Genomic DNA, 14,086 nt, shown 5'->3' with positions numbered 1-14,086 from the left:
ACAAGGCTCTCAAAGGACATACTGCAGATAAACGTGCACGGAACCTTAACAGGAGCTCCAACCTGCTTCCTAACGTGCCCCAGGAGGTGGCATAAAGCGAAACAGATGGGAGATCTGATGCAGAAACAGTGTCAGGTAATTGAATTCCGCGAAAAATCCTCTAGTCACCAGGATGACAGGGGGATCGATACAGACCAACTACGTCACAACTTGACGATAAACCATTTGGGCGTCACAACTACCCCGTATTTCAAATGAATGTTCATACTTCAGCCATCCGCAGGGGAGAAAATTTCACCTGCGTTGCAAGGCATAAAAAACAGCTTACATCCTTGCCTTTCCCAGAATCATGTGGATGGAGATGGGGCCGGGGGAAAAGGGTCTGACTTCTGACAACCGCACGCATAACTTTGTTAACTTCCGTTTGATATCATCCGAGGCGGCAAGACCAGCGCCGGACGGGATGGAAAAGTTAAATATTTATCCGCAAGGAGGCGTTTGTAACTAGGGAGAAGGCGTCATATTTTTTTTTCTAGCTTTAACCATAGCATCTCCGCGTGGCTATTATAACAACGCTGAATTCAATTGTAATTTCAGGTAAAAACGTTAACAATTTCTAGGACAAGAAATCGTTACTTTGAGAAGTTTTATTGCAAGAATATCGAGCACAAATCTTAGTCCTTTACCTGTCCCAACAATTAAGTGTTCTATTTTTAACATGTTGATTCCTAAGGGTCCTACTATATGGTCCAAAATCCATCAAATTGTATACCCAGTCACGATAAGCTTATGTGTATAAAGTGAGCTTGGTACACTTGATGCGGATGTTAGAAAAACAGGTGTTAGTAAGGTTAGGAACTATACAATAGCATGGTGGTTAACGTTGTTGATTTTAATAACAAATTTGTTGGTTTGATTCCCGTTGAGACCATGAGCTATTATTTAAATGGGTAGACTCTCACTGAATCTCCTGTGTAGTAACTTGTGCTCTCGCCTTGTAGTCAGGGGGTTCTAGGATCGGGTCCTGCTGCAGTTAACTTATCAGATCATGAGTTACGCTTAAAACAAAGAAATTGCTAACTTTCAAGTCCCACTTCAAACTGTATATAACATCCCAATTAGTCTATTAATGTACAAATGTTACAGAACGTGACATTGTGAGAGTATATTTTCACTTTATATTGTTAAAACTGAAGGATTTGCAACAGTGGAAGCCGATGTATCACTACAGCGTGAAGCTGGATAAAACAGAACTATCGGGTAAAGTCGAAATATCTCTGAAGAAAATCCTGCCATCTAGTATCTGATGATCGAACTTCTCAGGAGCCATGCTGCTATTAGCGACCAATTTAAGGCGTTCGCCTTACGTCGTGAAGAGGTAAATATTCGTTGTTTTACCTATATCTGTCTAACTTAAGCATAGCATCATGATGTCCAATTCCACGTAGTTTTTTTGCATACACTTTGTTAGTTTCCAACAGGTTTCACGTCTTTTTTATTTAATGCATTGTTCTGTAAAACCAAGACAATTTGTGGAACGTAACCAATATTGTAACCGTATTAATTTTCTAAAAATAAAGGAATAATATCCTGACTAAATTATTGAGCGTAATAATTATAGTATTTCTAAATTGTATCGCTTTTGTAAAACACTGAGATAATATGTTATTTGTTATGTGCTATTTGTTAATCATATTAAAATAACAATTTACATTAATTCTTTCGAATTATTCTTCATAATTCCGGGAAGGAAAACAAAATCTCGGTATCCAGTAACATATCGAAGAAACTTTCAGCCAGAAATTATGTCATCGAAGAATAAATTTGTCGTTTCAAAACATTTGAAGTGGTATTCTTGATGCTAGTATTAAAATTGATACTGGATTCTGAATTCACATTCTGAGAACGTGCTGTATGTATTACTTCTAGATTCTTATGCAATCTAACTATTTTGCTTATGGAATGTGAATAAAGTTCCTGTATTAGCAATCTTAGTGTGTAGGAAATTGCAGAAACAAAACGTATTTCTCGTCTCGGTTAGGAATTGAGGGAGGTACGTAAACACCGTGGACAGTTGAATGCGGACTGTTATGTTTAAATTTTATACAGATTGCTTTCCTAATAGCCCATCGATTCAGAATTCCCTGATTATAGTTGATGTTTACAGTATGGATGACCAGATCCGGATATAAGTTAACAGTATATCTATTTACACAATTCTCGACCCATATCCTGGTACCTGATTCCTGGCTCCGTAACCGGGTATAGTTCAACGGCAGTTCTTCGACTTAGCTCGAGAGGAACCGACTGGACACGTATCTGGTTTCGAGCCAGCACCTGTTTGCCTGAAAAGCGCTGTTCTCACTTTTAACTGCAGTGTTTAGACATACAACACGAACTGCGACGACTTTACACTCCCAAGATCTCCACATTGTATAAAAGAAATAGCACAACACAATATAACACAAACTAGCAAAGATAACCGAAATCTCACGTTATGAAATCTTTAAAGAAACTGAATTGGCAGCATGACATTTACTCCACGTGGACTTGACAAGTACTGTCAGTTCCTAAAACAGGACGCTATTGGTGGGAAAGGTTTCAGGGAAGAATATATTGGGCTCCACGTGGACTTCACATATGGTTGTCATATAAACTGATTTTTTGGAACTTTCTTTGAAGTAAAGTGGCGTTCGATACAGTACTTCAACTATATCCGATTCTCGGTTCCGCATTCAGGTACCCGATTCTCGGCTCCATATCCAGGTACACGATTCTCAGTTCATTATCCTTGCACTCGATTCTCGGCTCCTTATCATTGTATCCGATTCTCGGCTCCGGATCCGGGTACCCGATTCTGAGCTTTGTAACCGAGTAGTCGATTCTCGACTCCTTATTCTTGTACCCGGTTCTCGGATCCATATCTTTGTGCCTCATTCTCGGTTCCGTATCTGTGTACCCGATTTTCGATTTCGAATTCGGATACCCAGTTCTAATCGGATCTGGATATTTCCGGAATCTGTTAACCCGGATCCGAAATTGTATGACCATACCTAATTTAGTTCTTAGTTTGTGTGTGTGTGAAGTGGAATTGGATGAATACTTTTGAGCAATTTCAATATTTCTGCGTTCACAACAAAACATGCAAAATGAGTCAACTTCCGCTGGGTACAGTAGACGTTTAAAACTTATCTCTCCCCCTGTACTTTAAAAAAGCGGTAAATTTGCGTGAGCTTTAAGATAAAATGCCGCAAGGTTAATGATCGGCGTTCGGTCCGCACGAACGCGAATGTAGTTCCGTGAGCCGTCCCGCCAGTTACACGGCGAATGCAACCACGCTCTGCCTAACATGCGATCGCGAGTGAGATTTGGAAGAAACAGTCGAAAGTCGTTTTCCCGCCATCCAGAAGGAAGAAAATAGCGCCAGCGCAATTTCGGCGGGATTCTATGGCCCCATTCGTCGGAATATGGGTTATTTCCTCAGCGGCGTGTCGAGGGTGAAAGGGGAGTAGGGGGGAGGGGTGCTGGTTGCGAAGTACAGGTGCTTGTCATGTTAATGCGCGGAATTTGATTAGTACCCGACTGACTGCCCGACTCTCGACTGCTGGGTTGAATGAAGTGCAGGGCAGTTGGTTCGCACACAGCGTGGAAAATGTTCATTTCAAGCCTTTGTCTTTAAAAACAGTTTCGATATTATCAGCTTGGATCGGAGAGAGATGTTCAACAATTAGTGGCGGAGTGATACTAGAGTAGTGAAATCCATATCGATTTTGTTGACATTATCGACAAGATTGAGTGCAAGATTTCAACAATGTGTGCTGGTGATTGTTTACGTTTCTATTGTTCACCGCTAGAACGTTAAGGCAAGCTATATTTCTCAACTACGATAGTTTCCAATGGCACAGTGAAGCTACAGTGATTGTTGACGAACTGTTAACACGTTAAAGACAGTTACGTTTTCCAAATATGATTGCGTTCGACGTTATCAGCAAGTATTAAACGGAGATATTCAACAATTGTGTTCATCTTTCTATTGTGACACGTGTATTGTTAGAACTGTAAACATTATCGATATTAATAGGAACAATTCGATCCAGTTTCGTTTTGGTTAGCCATAAAATTGGATGTATCGACAGAACTCAAGTAATGAATTAATGTGCTACTTGATTTCATTTCGATAAGTTGAGTGTGGAGGAATTGAAGATGGGCTTTCTAGTGTTTCATTGCTTCTTGTGAGGGCTACGTGTACGGTTATTTATGTGAGTGTGTGAGTCTAGTGTTATTATGTAGACACTTAAAACAGTTGAATGAGGGAGCTACGATTTGTCTAACAGGTCCGATTGGGGTAGCTACGAGTGTGGTCCTTTGTCTAACAGGTCCGATTCCACGTGATCTTATCAGGTCCTAAGGCAGGAGAGAGGTGGGGAGGGGGAAACAGCCCAACCTTGGCGCCGATATCGATGTTGCCAGGTCTCTCCCAAACAAGGTCCATGCTCGTAGCAGTCTGACAGAGACCGCTTTGGAGGTGAGACGCTTAGAACCCATGGTGCTCCCGTGGACCATCAACCCGCGGCCTGGCGCCATGGTGCACAAGATTAGGGTCACGTGACAATGTTTCTTGGGAGACGCTGTAACTCGCAGTATGACCTGCCCCGGATTCGTGTAACAACCGAAGACCGGAGCCCACAAACTCCGGACAGCCGCAGGTCCAATCCGGAACTCGGGGAGCTACCTGTGCTCAACCCGCTACGTGGTGACGTCACCTTTAAGACACCCCCACCTACTTACTACACCGAACTTACCCAACGTCCCTCCCTTACTACCTCCATTGCCAACGGCCTGCTGGGCAAGCTTCGACTTTCCAGGTAAAAGATTGGATTTGTCTTTTCATGTTTGCACATTAGATTAGCGCACGTGCACAGTAGATTGGGCAGAAGTAGCGCATTGGAAGAATTGAGGGTGTCTAACCGACTGCATGTAAAGAAATGCCTTTCAAGTTGTTCACGCAAGAGAAAAAAAAACCGTGGGCTCCGTTCCAGTTAGGAACTGGTCCAGGGAAATGCATGGGGCATTAGCATAGCTCGACCGTGTCAGTCAGAACTGAACCCAAACTCTGGAGATGCTATTTCCGAGACTTTCCACATTTCAGGAACGGTTGTCTTGCCCCTAAACAAGTATCTTACATCGTGAATGCTTCTTTCAATGCGTTCCAATGGGTTACTTCGTCGCTACCTGCATTAGCCGCTTTGTAGATGACTTGGCTGCACGTTGACTATGCGTAGTATAACATAAATAGTCCCCCCTCACTCCTCAAGCTGCTTAAGGTATTTCGTCCTTGCGCTTACGCACACCCCTGTGTCCAAAACTTGCATTCCGGAGGTGCCTGGTTTGAATCCCGAGACTGGACATTTCGTTTGAGTTTTCAAGTTTCCTTGGTTTCGACCGAATGCGTGTGTGTCTCAAATTCGGGATACCTCGTCAATATATATCTGTTTGTTAACACACCCATTTAATCAATTAGTTGCAGTGAAGTGACCAAAGTACTAAGTATGAGATGGGAAACCAAAGCTCCTTATAACAATTGCATATAGTTCAAAGCAGTGGCGGCGATTGGGTTCCAAAACGTGGGGGCACGGTGCCAAAACTGTATGTGTGTGGGGGGGGGGGGGGGCAGGACAGTTAACTTTCCCTTGGTAGATAAAGTTTAGCATAGTGCGGGAGCAAAATTGGCAAAAATGTGGGGGGGGGGGACCGGTCCTCCTAATCGTCGCCAATGGTTCAAAGTGGTTTTAATATTAAGATATTTGCTTCTATTACACCTGAAACTCACAACAAATACAATTTTCATTGTCACTATGTTACAATCGTACGTCCAAACCTTGAATATGGTTGAGAATTGTGGAGGTCAGTAGCTCAATACATGGCGAAAACATAGTCAGTTCATAAATGATTTGTCGCATGACTGTGCAGGAAAACTCAAAGTTGTTACATAAAATGTAAATACGGGGAGTGGTTGGAATGTCTTGATTCACAAGCTGTATTTGTACAGAAAGTGATAGCGCAAGATTGATAGTGACTATTGTATAGCCATTGCTTACAAGGTTCCTAAATATGGGACAATGCAAAATTCTCTGTTATCAGTGGCTCCATCTACTTTTAGACTCTGCACTCGCACGTCTAATTCGTTACAAAGTGCAACATCGAGTCGTCTACTTCGTCGATTTGGTGTTACGTATTGCATTTGGTGTCTGCACCGTTTGCACTAAGTTTTAGAGGGGTGTACAGTGTGTTCACGTGCTGCGTGCTAACTAATGAAATGCACGTTCAACGTAGCAGACAGGCATTTGTTGAACCTACACCGCTATTCATGCGTACAGCGTCTGATTGGTTGAACCAAACTTCCTTGCACCAGGCTGACACTGGGATGCACCTGCACTATACCTGGTGTCAAAAAGTGTGGCGAAATAGACGGGGCTAGTAAATAACAATACTGGTGGACTGATATAAGCTCTAATAGGTGAATTTAAATGAAGATGTGTTGAAGAAATTAGAAATATTGGACTTATTATCGGAGAACGGATTTATATGTACTAAAAAAGTGTTGCATATGTAAATATATATTTAGTTATTTTAATCAAAATATGGAATTAAATATGGGCTCACAATTGTGAAAATGGCATATTTCATTAAGCAAGAGGCACACGAGATAAATAAAATGAATTAATTGTAATACAAAATTCAATTACAAAATGTCCATATTTTATGTTTCCAAAACAATTGGCTACCAAACTTCCTATTAAGTACTTAAAGTGAATCTCTTCCTTTTTTTTCTAAACATAGATTTACATTGGCTGAAACTGCGTTGATTATCCCATGTCATAGGAGTGTATTTAAAATATGCAGTCGTTTTCTCCAAGCTTGAGCTTCCAATCTCTATTTGTTGACAAGAATGCCAGAACAACAGATGCATTGTCTATTGTTAAGATTAAAAATAAACAGAGTACAACACAAGAAGGGAAAATGTAGCATTAACATAAATATGCAATATATTATAGAAAACGTTAGAAAATACGGAAATTATATGTAAAATAACTAAAATATGCAAAATATGTGCTAAATGCTAATATATGTAAAAACATTGAAAATAAAAATGGTATTTTTCGAGCTTACATACCACGATAAGCAAAGATAATACAAAATAACATTGATTTTTACATCCTGTGAATATATGTATTTGTATTTACATATAAATCCGTCCTCTGCTTATTAATGTAGCTTAAAACCTTTCTTGAAGGCTCCTTTAAGAACACAAATTTCAAACCAACGCGGTTGACTGGACGTGGAATCAAACGAGGGATCATCGATGTACACGTCACGTTCTAATCGCAGTAAGGGTGTATAAGGGCAGACTAGAAGAAGCGTACACTCAACAGCAAAAGTAATAGTACGCCAATTGACCAGCACCATTTTTATTCGGTCACAATGTAATGATCATTGATTGATTGATTTAGTTTATTTTACTTCGCGTTTTGTGCCTCTTGGCTAATTTGCGAAGATGGGAATGAGTGATGAAATGATGAAATTGATGAATGGACATTCACAAACAACCAAGCCCTTGCGGGATTCGCACCCGGGACTCTTGGCGTCGTAGCGCGATGAGCTAACCACTCGGCTACAGGGTCCGGCATGTAATGATCATGTTTTGAAATAAAAACGTCAATAAGCAGAAGGCAACATCTGCTTCGAATCAACAGAATTTCATTCTTTAAAATAACACCGGATGTGGAATAAAAAATAATGAAAATGCCGATGGACAATTCGTCTATTATTATTTTTGCCGTTGGCGGTACAAGATAATATGGAGCACAGCACCAGCAGGACAACAATGTGCTCACGGCATCGAATAATGATATGAAGTTGTTTAGAACCATAGATAACATTTCTGACTCCATAGAACGCATTTCAACCATGTTCCATTGCTGCCTTCGGGAATCCCGTCCTAACCCGCATCGTTTACAATTTTCATTGTTATTGATCTCCCATTACAACTTGATGTGTACTGTCGCAGGCTAACACTTTCATCTATACATTACGTATGTGTCTTTGCCTACATTATTTTCCTATTTCTACCATATTCTCTCTCTGCGTAGGAATTTATACCATCGTGTTCATGTATAAATCCAAATCTCAGATTAAAATATATGTTATTTTCTTCATAACATTCCAACCACAAACTACTCGCCAAGGTTGAGTCCTGGCTTGGGGATCGTCGCGATTAACCAAAATTGGAAGAAAGACGACGCTAAATAATAAAAAATAATAATCAACCACACATTCGACGTATTAATATTTAGAACATCGAGGCACATAGCTTTTGAAAAAGAATGTTTTCGATGATATCATTGTACTCTCAAAAACTAATAAAATTCGCTAATATACGTATTTCTGTCCTACTTTCGTTATGTTCACAAAACAAACCGTTTATTTATTCGTGTAGCGCCTAGTAAATATTTAATTTGAACATTAAACTTCGGTTTGGGAATCGACATTTAAAATTGGATTTGTTTTGTTTCAATCGTCCATGTTGCGAAAAGGAGTTATGTCTGGCAACACTTAAATATATATAATAAAAATGAAAACATAACAACATGACATGACAACTCGAATGCTTCGCTTTTGTTAATTGTGACATTTTACATCATATTACATATTAATCAGCATCTTATGATTTCAAATTATAATTTTTTGATTATTCGGGTTAAGCAGAAGCTAATCCTTACTTGTCATAACTCATTACAAAAGCAAGTGTGTAAACTTAAGTGTAATCCTTGGTTGAACAATAAATTGTAACAATATTCCATCATGCATATGATCGCCAGTGATTGGATTTATTTCTCAGCAAGTCTTAAATATTTGTAATGTAGTTCAGAATATTGTTCATGCTAATATGCACCTGACACTTTCGTGTACGAAGTCTCCATCTGTGAACGTCCTCACGCATGTACCATATAATCACCAACTCTGTGTTTTCTAGATCTCAGTCCTTCCTAAAAATATCTGCAGGAGCCACAGTCGTTCCTCAGTGTGTCCATCAAGGGGACCCGGCTTCGATACCCGGTGGAGGCACATAGTGGTTCGGATCGCACTTTAAATTGAAGGTCAAGTCCCGATGAGCCTTTCAGTGCATAAAGTGTATTTAACCCTAGCCAACCTGTGCCGTACGAGAAACTTACTTACGTGAGAGAGGGGGTGCACAGTCCCACCCTTTTTCATCACTAAAATTCAAGAAACCATTCATTTTGATATCGAATTAATTATAACAATTACAAAAATTACGATAATTAATAAAGATAAGCAATTATTGCATGAGTGTCACACACCATATATTTTCCACTAAAGCTCGCAAAAAAATATTATTTTTTTATCATTGTTTTTGTTTACACGGGTGCAGTAATATTTTATTTACAATAATTACTGTCTCTGGTATGAGTGTCTCGAATAACACGCATCCGAAAAGGGTGCCTGATAGGCTCATTAATTGAGTTTCGCCTCCTATGTACGTTATATTTATATAAACAAACGTCATGCATGAATATTGGGAACAGCGTAGGGAACAGTGCATTTATTTTCACTTTTTTAAATAAGCATTTTCACAGTTGAATAATCGACAATCTAGAGTTGGTAGGCTTGAGCGCCCCCCCTCCCCTCGTGTAAGCTAGAATTAAAAAAAATCAAACCCAAACTCAGTGTGTCCAAATTTTTATAGCCTCGCAAAGCTTTGAAAGGAGACTGAAAACACTGCATTCGTAAGCTTTAATTTATTCACGTGGTGGTAGTTTTCACGCTTGCAGTAACCTAATGCTTTCTTCTGGACATATTGCTCCATGTTTCATCAATAGATAAATCACTCGCCCATAGCTCTGACTGGTACAAAGTGCTGAACCGGAAATCGATGCAAGGTCTCTGCTGAAAGGACTTGTTTCTCTTTCTGGCCAACAGATGGACCTTTTGTCTTCCGCTGGTGACACTGTAACCTCATTGGACATCTGGTCGTTCCGGATCGGGCGCTAATTGGCTCCTTTCGGGACTCGTTTAACACTCCTTGAGACAAGACAAAGGATTTCTTCCCGCCTTTTCTCGGGCAACTTCTCGAGATTGAAACTCTAGTTGTTACCCCTAAGTTGTATTGCTGAAGTTCCTTATCCAAGGTGAGTCGCTACCAGACTGCCACTGCTCATACGTGACAATGGTCTACATTAGCGTGCAATGTTAATTGGACATTATCCATTATCCAGTGCTTTAAACTACATTTTCACGACGCATCTCTTCAGATGAACACATTTCTTTTGTGTGTCACGACAGATCTGTGATTACTACCAATCTGGTGCTTACGGGGTGTCGTTGAGTAATTGGTTAAAGCAAGCACTACAGTTTAATGTTGAATGCGAACCGCTGTGCAGGGAAATGAACATGGTACCCCTTGATTACGAAGCGACAGCGATACCACCTTGTTATCGAGGAGACTCTTAGTACAGGGTGATTCAAAATGGATTTTACAACTTTGAAAGCATATAGATATTCATTCAGATAACTTACAGAGTCGGTTGAGGTGCCATTGCAAAGCAAAAGACATCAAGTTTATCACACAACATTCATGTTGGGTCGATGTGGCTACCATTTGTAATGCGGCATACATCCCACCTGCAGTCGATTTCATTACAGACTTTCACCAGTAAGTCAGGCGTCACTTCTGCAGCGGCGGTGATAATTCGAAGTCTCAGCTAAGCAAGATCAGCAGGTAAAGGTGGTACAGAATCCCGATCTTTAACGAAACCCCACAAGAAAAAATCTAGCGGTGTCATGTCTGGGGAGCGAGGTGGCCATGCAACCAGTCTCAACGAAGGTTTGGTGCCAAGAGTAAATTGTAGGCCTACTAGGAGGCGCCTTACGATACTCCGTACGAAACTTACGTTGCACTGCAGTTGCTGATTGCGTCTCGTGAAACCAAAACACACAGCGATCACGTTCCGCACCTGTAAAAGTAGTCATTTTCAAGAACATTGCCGACAGCGCTACTGGTTGTGAGTTCGGTACTAATGAACTGCGGGAGTCAAAAACTTGATGTGTTTTGCTTTGCAATTGCACCTCAACCGACTCTGTAAGTTATCTGAATACATTTATATATGCTTTCAAAGTTGTAAAGTCATTTTTGAATCATCCTGTATATACTGAACATATTACTGCCTTGCACGTGGGGTGTGAGGGTGACCCTTTGCGTAGAGACACAAATGTCAACCTCCCTTCCTCATAGTACACACCGGATTGCATATTGCAGTCTGGCGATGCTCTGGCGTCTGGACACATGGTCAGAACTCCCTGGACTGGTGTTGTGTGCTGTCCTTGTGTGTTTCTGATTGTCCTCTTACCCATTTCATCTTATCGCTATTCACCCTCGTATTCCCGATTAGCCAAAATGTGGCAGGAAAGACAAGTGAAAACAAATCAGTCAATCAATCAATTCCTTGTACAGTCAACGGCAAATATAATGGTAGGCAAATTGCCCTTCACTATTTTAATTTTATATTTTACATCTTATTTTGTTTTAAGGCATAGAATTATGTTGGAAACATACTGAATCAAAATGGTGGTGGACAATTCTCCTACTATAAATTTTGCCGCTGGGTGTACATGCCTTCATACAAGGCAACTCTACAGGCTGTACCCAAGCATAACCCACTTTCCTGTCGCATCTGGTTCTAAAACAATATCGGGTTTGAGATTTTGTTTTAAGATTACTTTTTGCACAGATTGACTAATCAGGACTTGTCCTACAGTTTAGAGTGGTATCCGATCCACTACGCGCCTCCTACCCCTTGATTGCAAAGCAACGATGTGACCACTATACCATCGGGGAGGCACACAACAATATTCGGATTGTTAGTATTCACTAATGTCGGCCGTTACACAAATTTTAAAACCGTTAAGTTTTCGTTCGCGTGACGTTCAACTGCTGCTTATCATGCGGCCAGCTCTAATCTTTCCCAGCAGTCCTTGCGTGTCGGAAGAATACATACGGCGGAACATGTTCCTTTCCACCATATCTTCTTCATCTCGCGAACAATACGCTAGAAAGAGAGAGCGGATGGAATTGGAAAGGAGAATTGCCAGGCTGAGAGAGAGATTCATAGAGGAGACAGCAGAGGAAACGTAGAAGATCCGAAGTGCATTGCACTTCTAAGAACTCAAGCCTCTCCCCTCTCATATAAATCATATATCATCCCCTGTGCACATCTGATTTGTTACACTCTGCCTCGGGAAACTGTGGAGGAAGACCGTGCATAACGATAGAGAAGGGGAAAAAGAGTGGATGCTGCTGCAAACGGCTGGCAGCTGCTGCCGCGTTTTCCCCTCCATGCACTCACTTTCCTCTCACGCGTTCATTATTCGACAACTCTCGGGTCGCTACTTGCGCAGAGGACTTATTTCTGTTGGACTTGTTATCCAATCAATCTCACCACCAAAGTTCCATGGTTCGAGTCCTGGCATGTGTATGGGTGGATGTTGTGAGAGTGTCTCTTCATCAATTTCATGTTATCATTACTCATCCTCATTGGATAAAAGTGATAGAAATGCTACTCTAAATAATAAAAGACAACCCCAATTTCGTGAAAACTTTTAACGCTGCAATAGTTGGCAATTATTCCATTGCATTTCATCTTCGTGTACAGTCACCGGCAAAGAAAGCGGAAAAACTAGATCCTGATAGTCTCGCTTACCTGCAAGGAGTTATGTGTGTTACCTAACTCTAAGGCTGCGGTAGAAGTTGCCATTGAGGTTTGTGGAGTAGACAACACACATAATGCCTTGCAGGAAAGCAAGTATTGCAGGTTCTAGGTGTGTCACTTTTATTGCCAGTGACTACTTCGATATGCGTAAATTGATATGTAAATTTGTTGCTTAACTCTAGTTCCATTAGATAACATAAGGATTATAATTCAAATATCGGCGTGCATTATTATCAACAGCTAGCTGATTGCCAGGCGTTGTCCAGGTATTTATTTATCCCAATGTTCTATTAGAATGGATACTAAGTATTGTGTAAAATGAACTTGGAGTTGAACGTCATTGGGAGTGTCACTACTCATCTCAGCGGCCCCGAAAACTATGGTTTTCACACTAATATTGGTCGTTTTACATGTCACCCCCTTCCCACCCCCGCCCCTAGGGGTGTCAGGGGTGTCTTGGAGTTGAATTGCATTGGGAGTGTCACTATGCATCTCAGCTGATCCGAAAAGTATGGATTCCACACTAATATCGGTCGTTTTCGATTATTTTTACATGTCACCCCCTTCCCACCCCCACCCCTACGGGTGGCAGGGGTGTATTGGAGTTGAACGGCATTGGGAGTGTCACTATTCAACTCAGCGACCCCTACAACAATAGATTCCACGCTAATATCGGTCGTTTTCGATTATTTTTACATGTCACCCCTTCCCACTCCCTTCCCTAGGGGTGCCAGGGGTGTCTAACCCCCACAGTATTTCATTCCAGATTGTAAGTGATACGTGTACCAAGTTTGGTTGAAATCGCTCCAGGCGTTCGAGAGTTATGCCGGAACAAACACACACACACATACATCCATTTTTATATACAGTATATAGATAGATTTTTAGGCTTCGTGCAAGCGATTTCAATAACTATACCAGTTAATTTATGTTTTTCTTCTTCTATTGTATTTTTACCCTAAGTAATGGCTTGTTTGCGCTTACAGATTTGAGATCTAATTTTACAGGAAGGCGTAATTTCAGTTACCGACCTCACAAAGGAATTACGCGCACTTTTCAACCTCATCCTGCTGAAGATTGTAAAATTAAATAGGGTTTGCAGTGATAAAAGGATCCCAAGGCGGTAAAATAACATTAAAAAAAACATACAACATTAATGAAAATGAACCTTTCTTACCCTCAGATTATAATCCCCAACCTGTTACTTTAGTTATTCCATTTTCTTTTACTGTTTTTTCCCCATTCTCATTTAGCGGGTTAATGAATTTAAATGTGGACACAACGTTGCAATTATTGCAGGT

At 40.8% G+C, this 14,086-nt stretch overlaps 1 protein-coding gene across 11 annotated transcripts in view; it reads left to right on the top strand.

Annotated features, from left to right (window-relative positions):
* LOC145998727 (voltage-gated inwardly rectifying potassium channel KCNH6-like) overlaps positions 1-14,086 on the top strand; it is a 1,156,077-nt gene that overhangs the window by 981,123 nt on the left and 160,868 nt on the right. Inside the window, exon 1 of one of the 11 annotated variants that reach the window (XM_083135253.1) lies at positions 4,568-4,865. The exons of the other annotated variants lie outside the window; for them this stretch is intronic. Within the exon in view, the coding sequence (XP_082991379.1) occupies positions 4,612-4,865 (254 nt within the window). The 5' untranslated portion in view covers positions 4,568-4,611. Of the gene's footprint in view, positions 1-4,567; positions 4,866-14,086 lie in introns of those variants that run through there. 11 annotated transcript variants of the gene reach the window in all.

Source organism: Lepisma saccharinum, chromosome 14, assembly GCF_977018435.1.
Source record: "Lepisma saccharinum chromosome 14, izLepSacc3.1, whole genome shotgun sequence".
In the NCBI taxonomy this organism is placed as follows: Eukaryota; Metazoa; Arthropoda; class Insecta; order Zygentoma; family Lepismatidae; genus Lepisma; species Lepisma saccharinum.
Note: the sequence above shows the minus strand (reverse complement) of the source record. Positions and strands in the feature narration are given on the sequence as shown.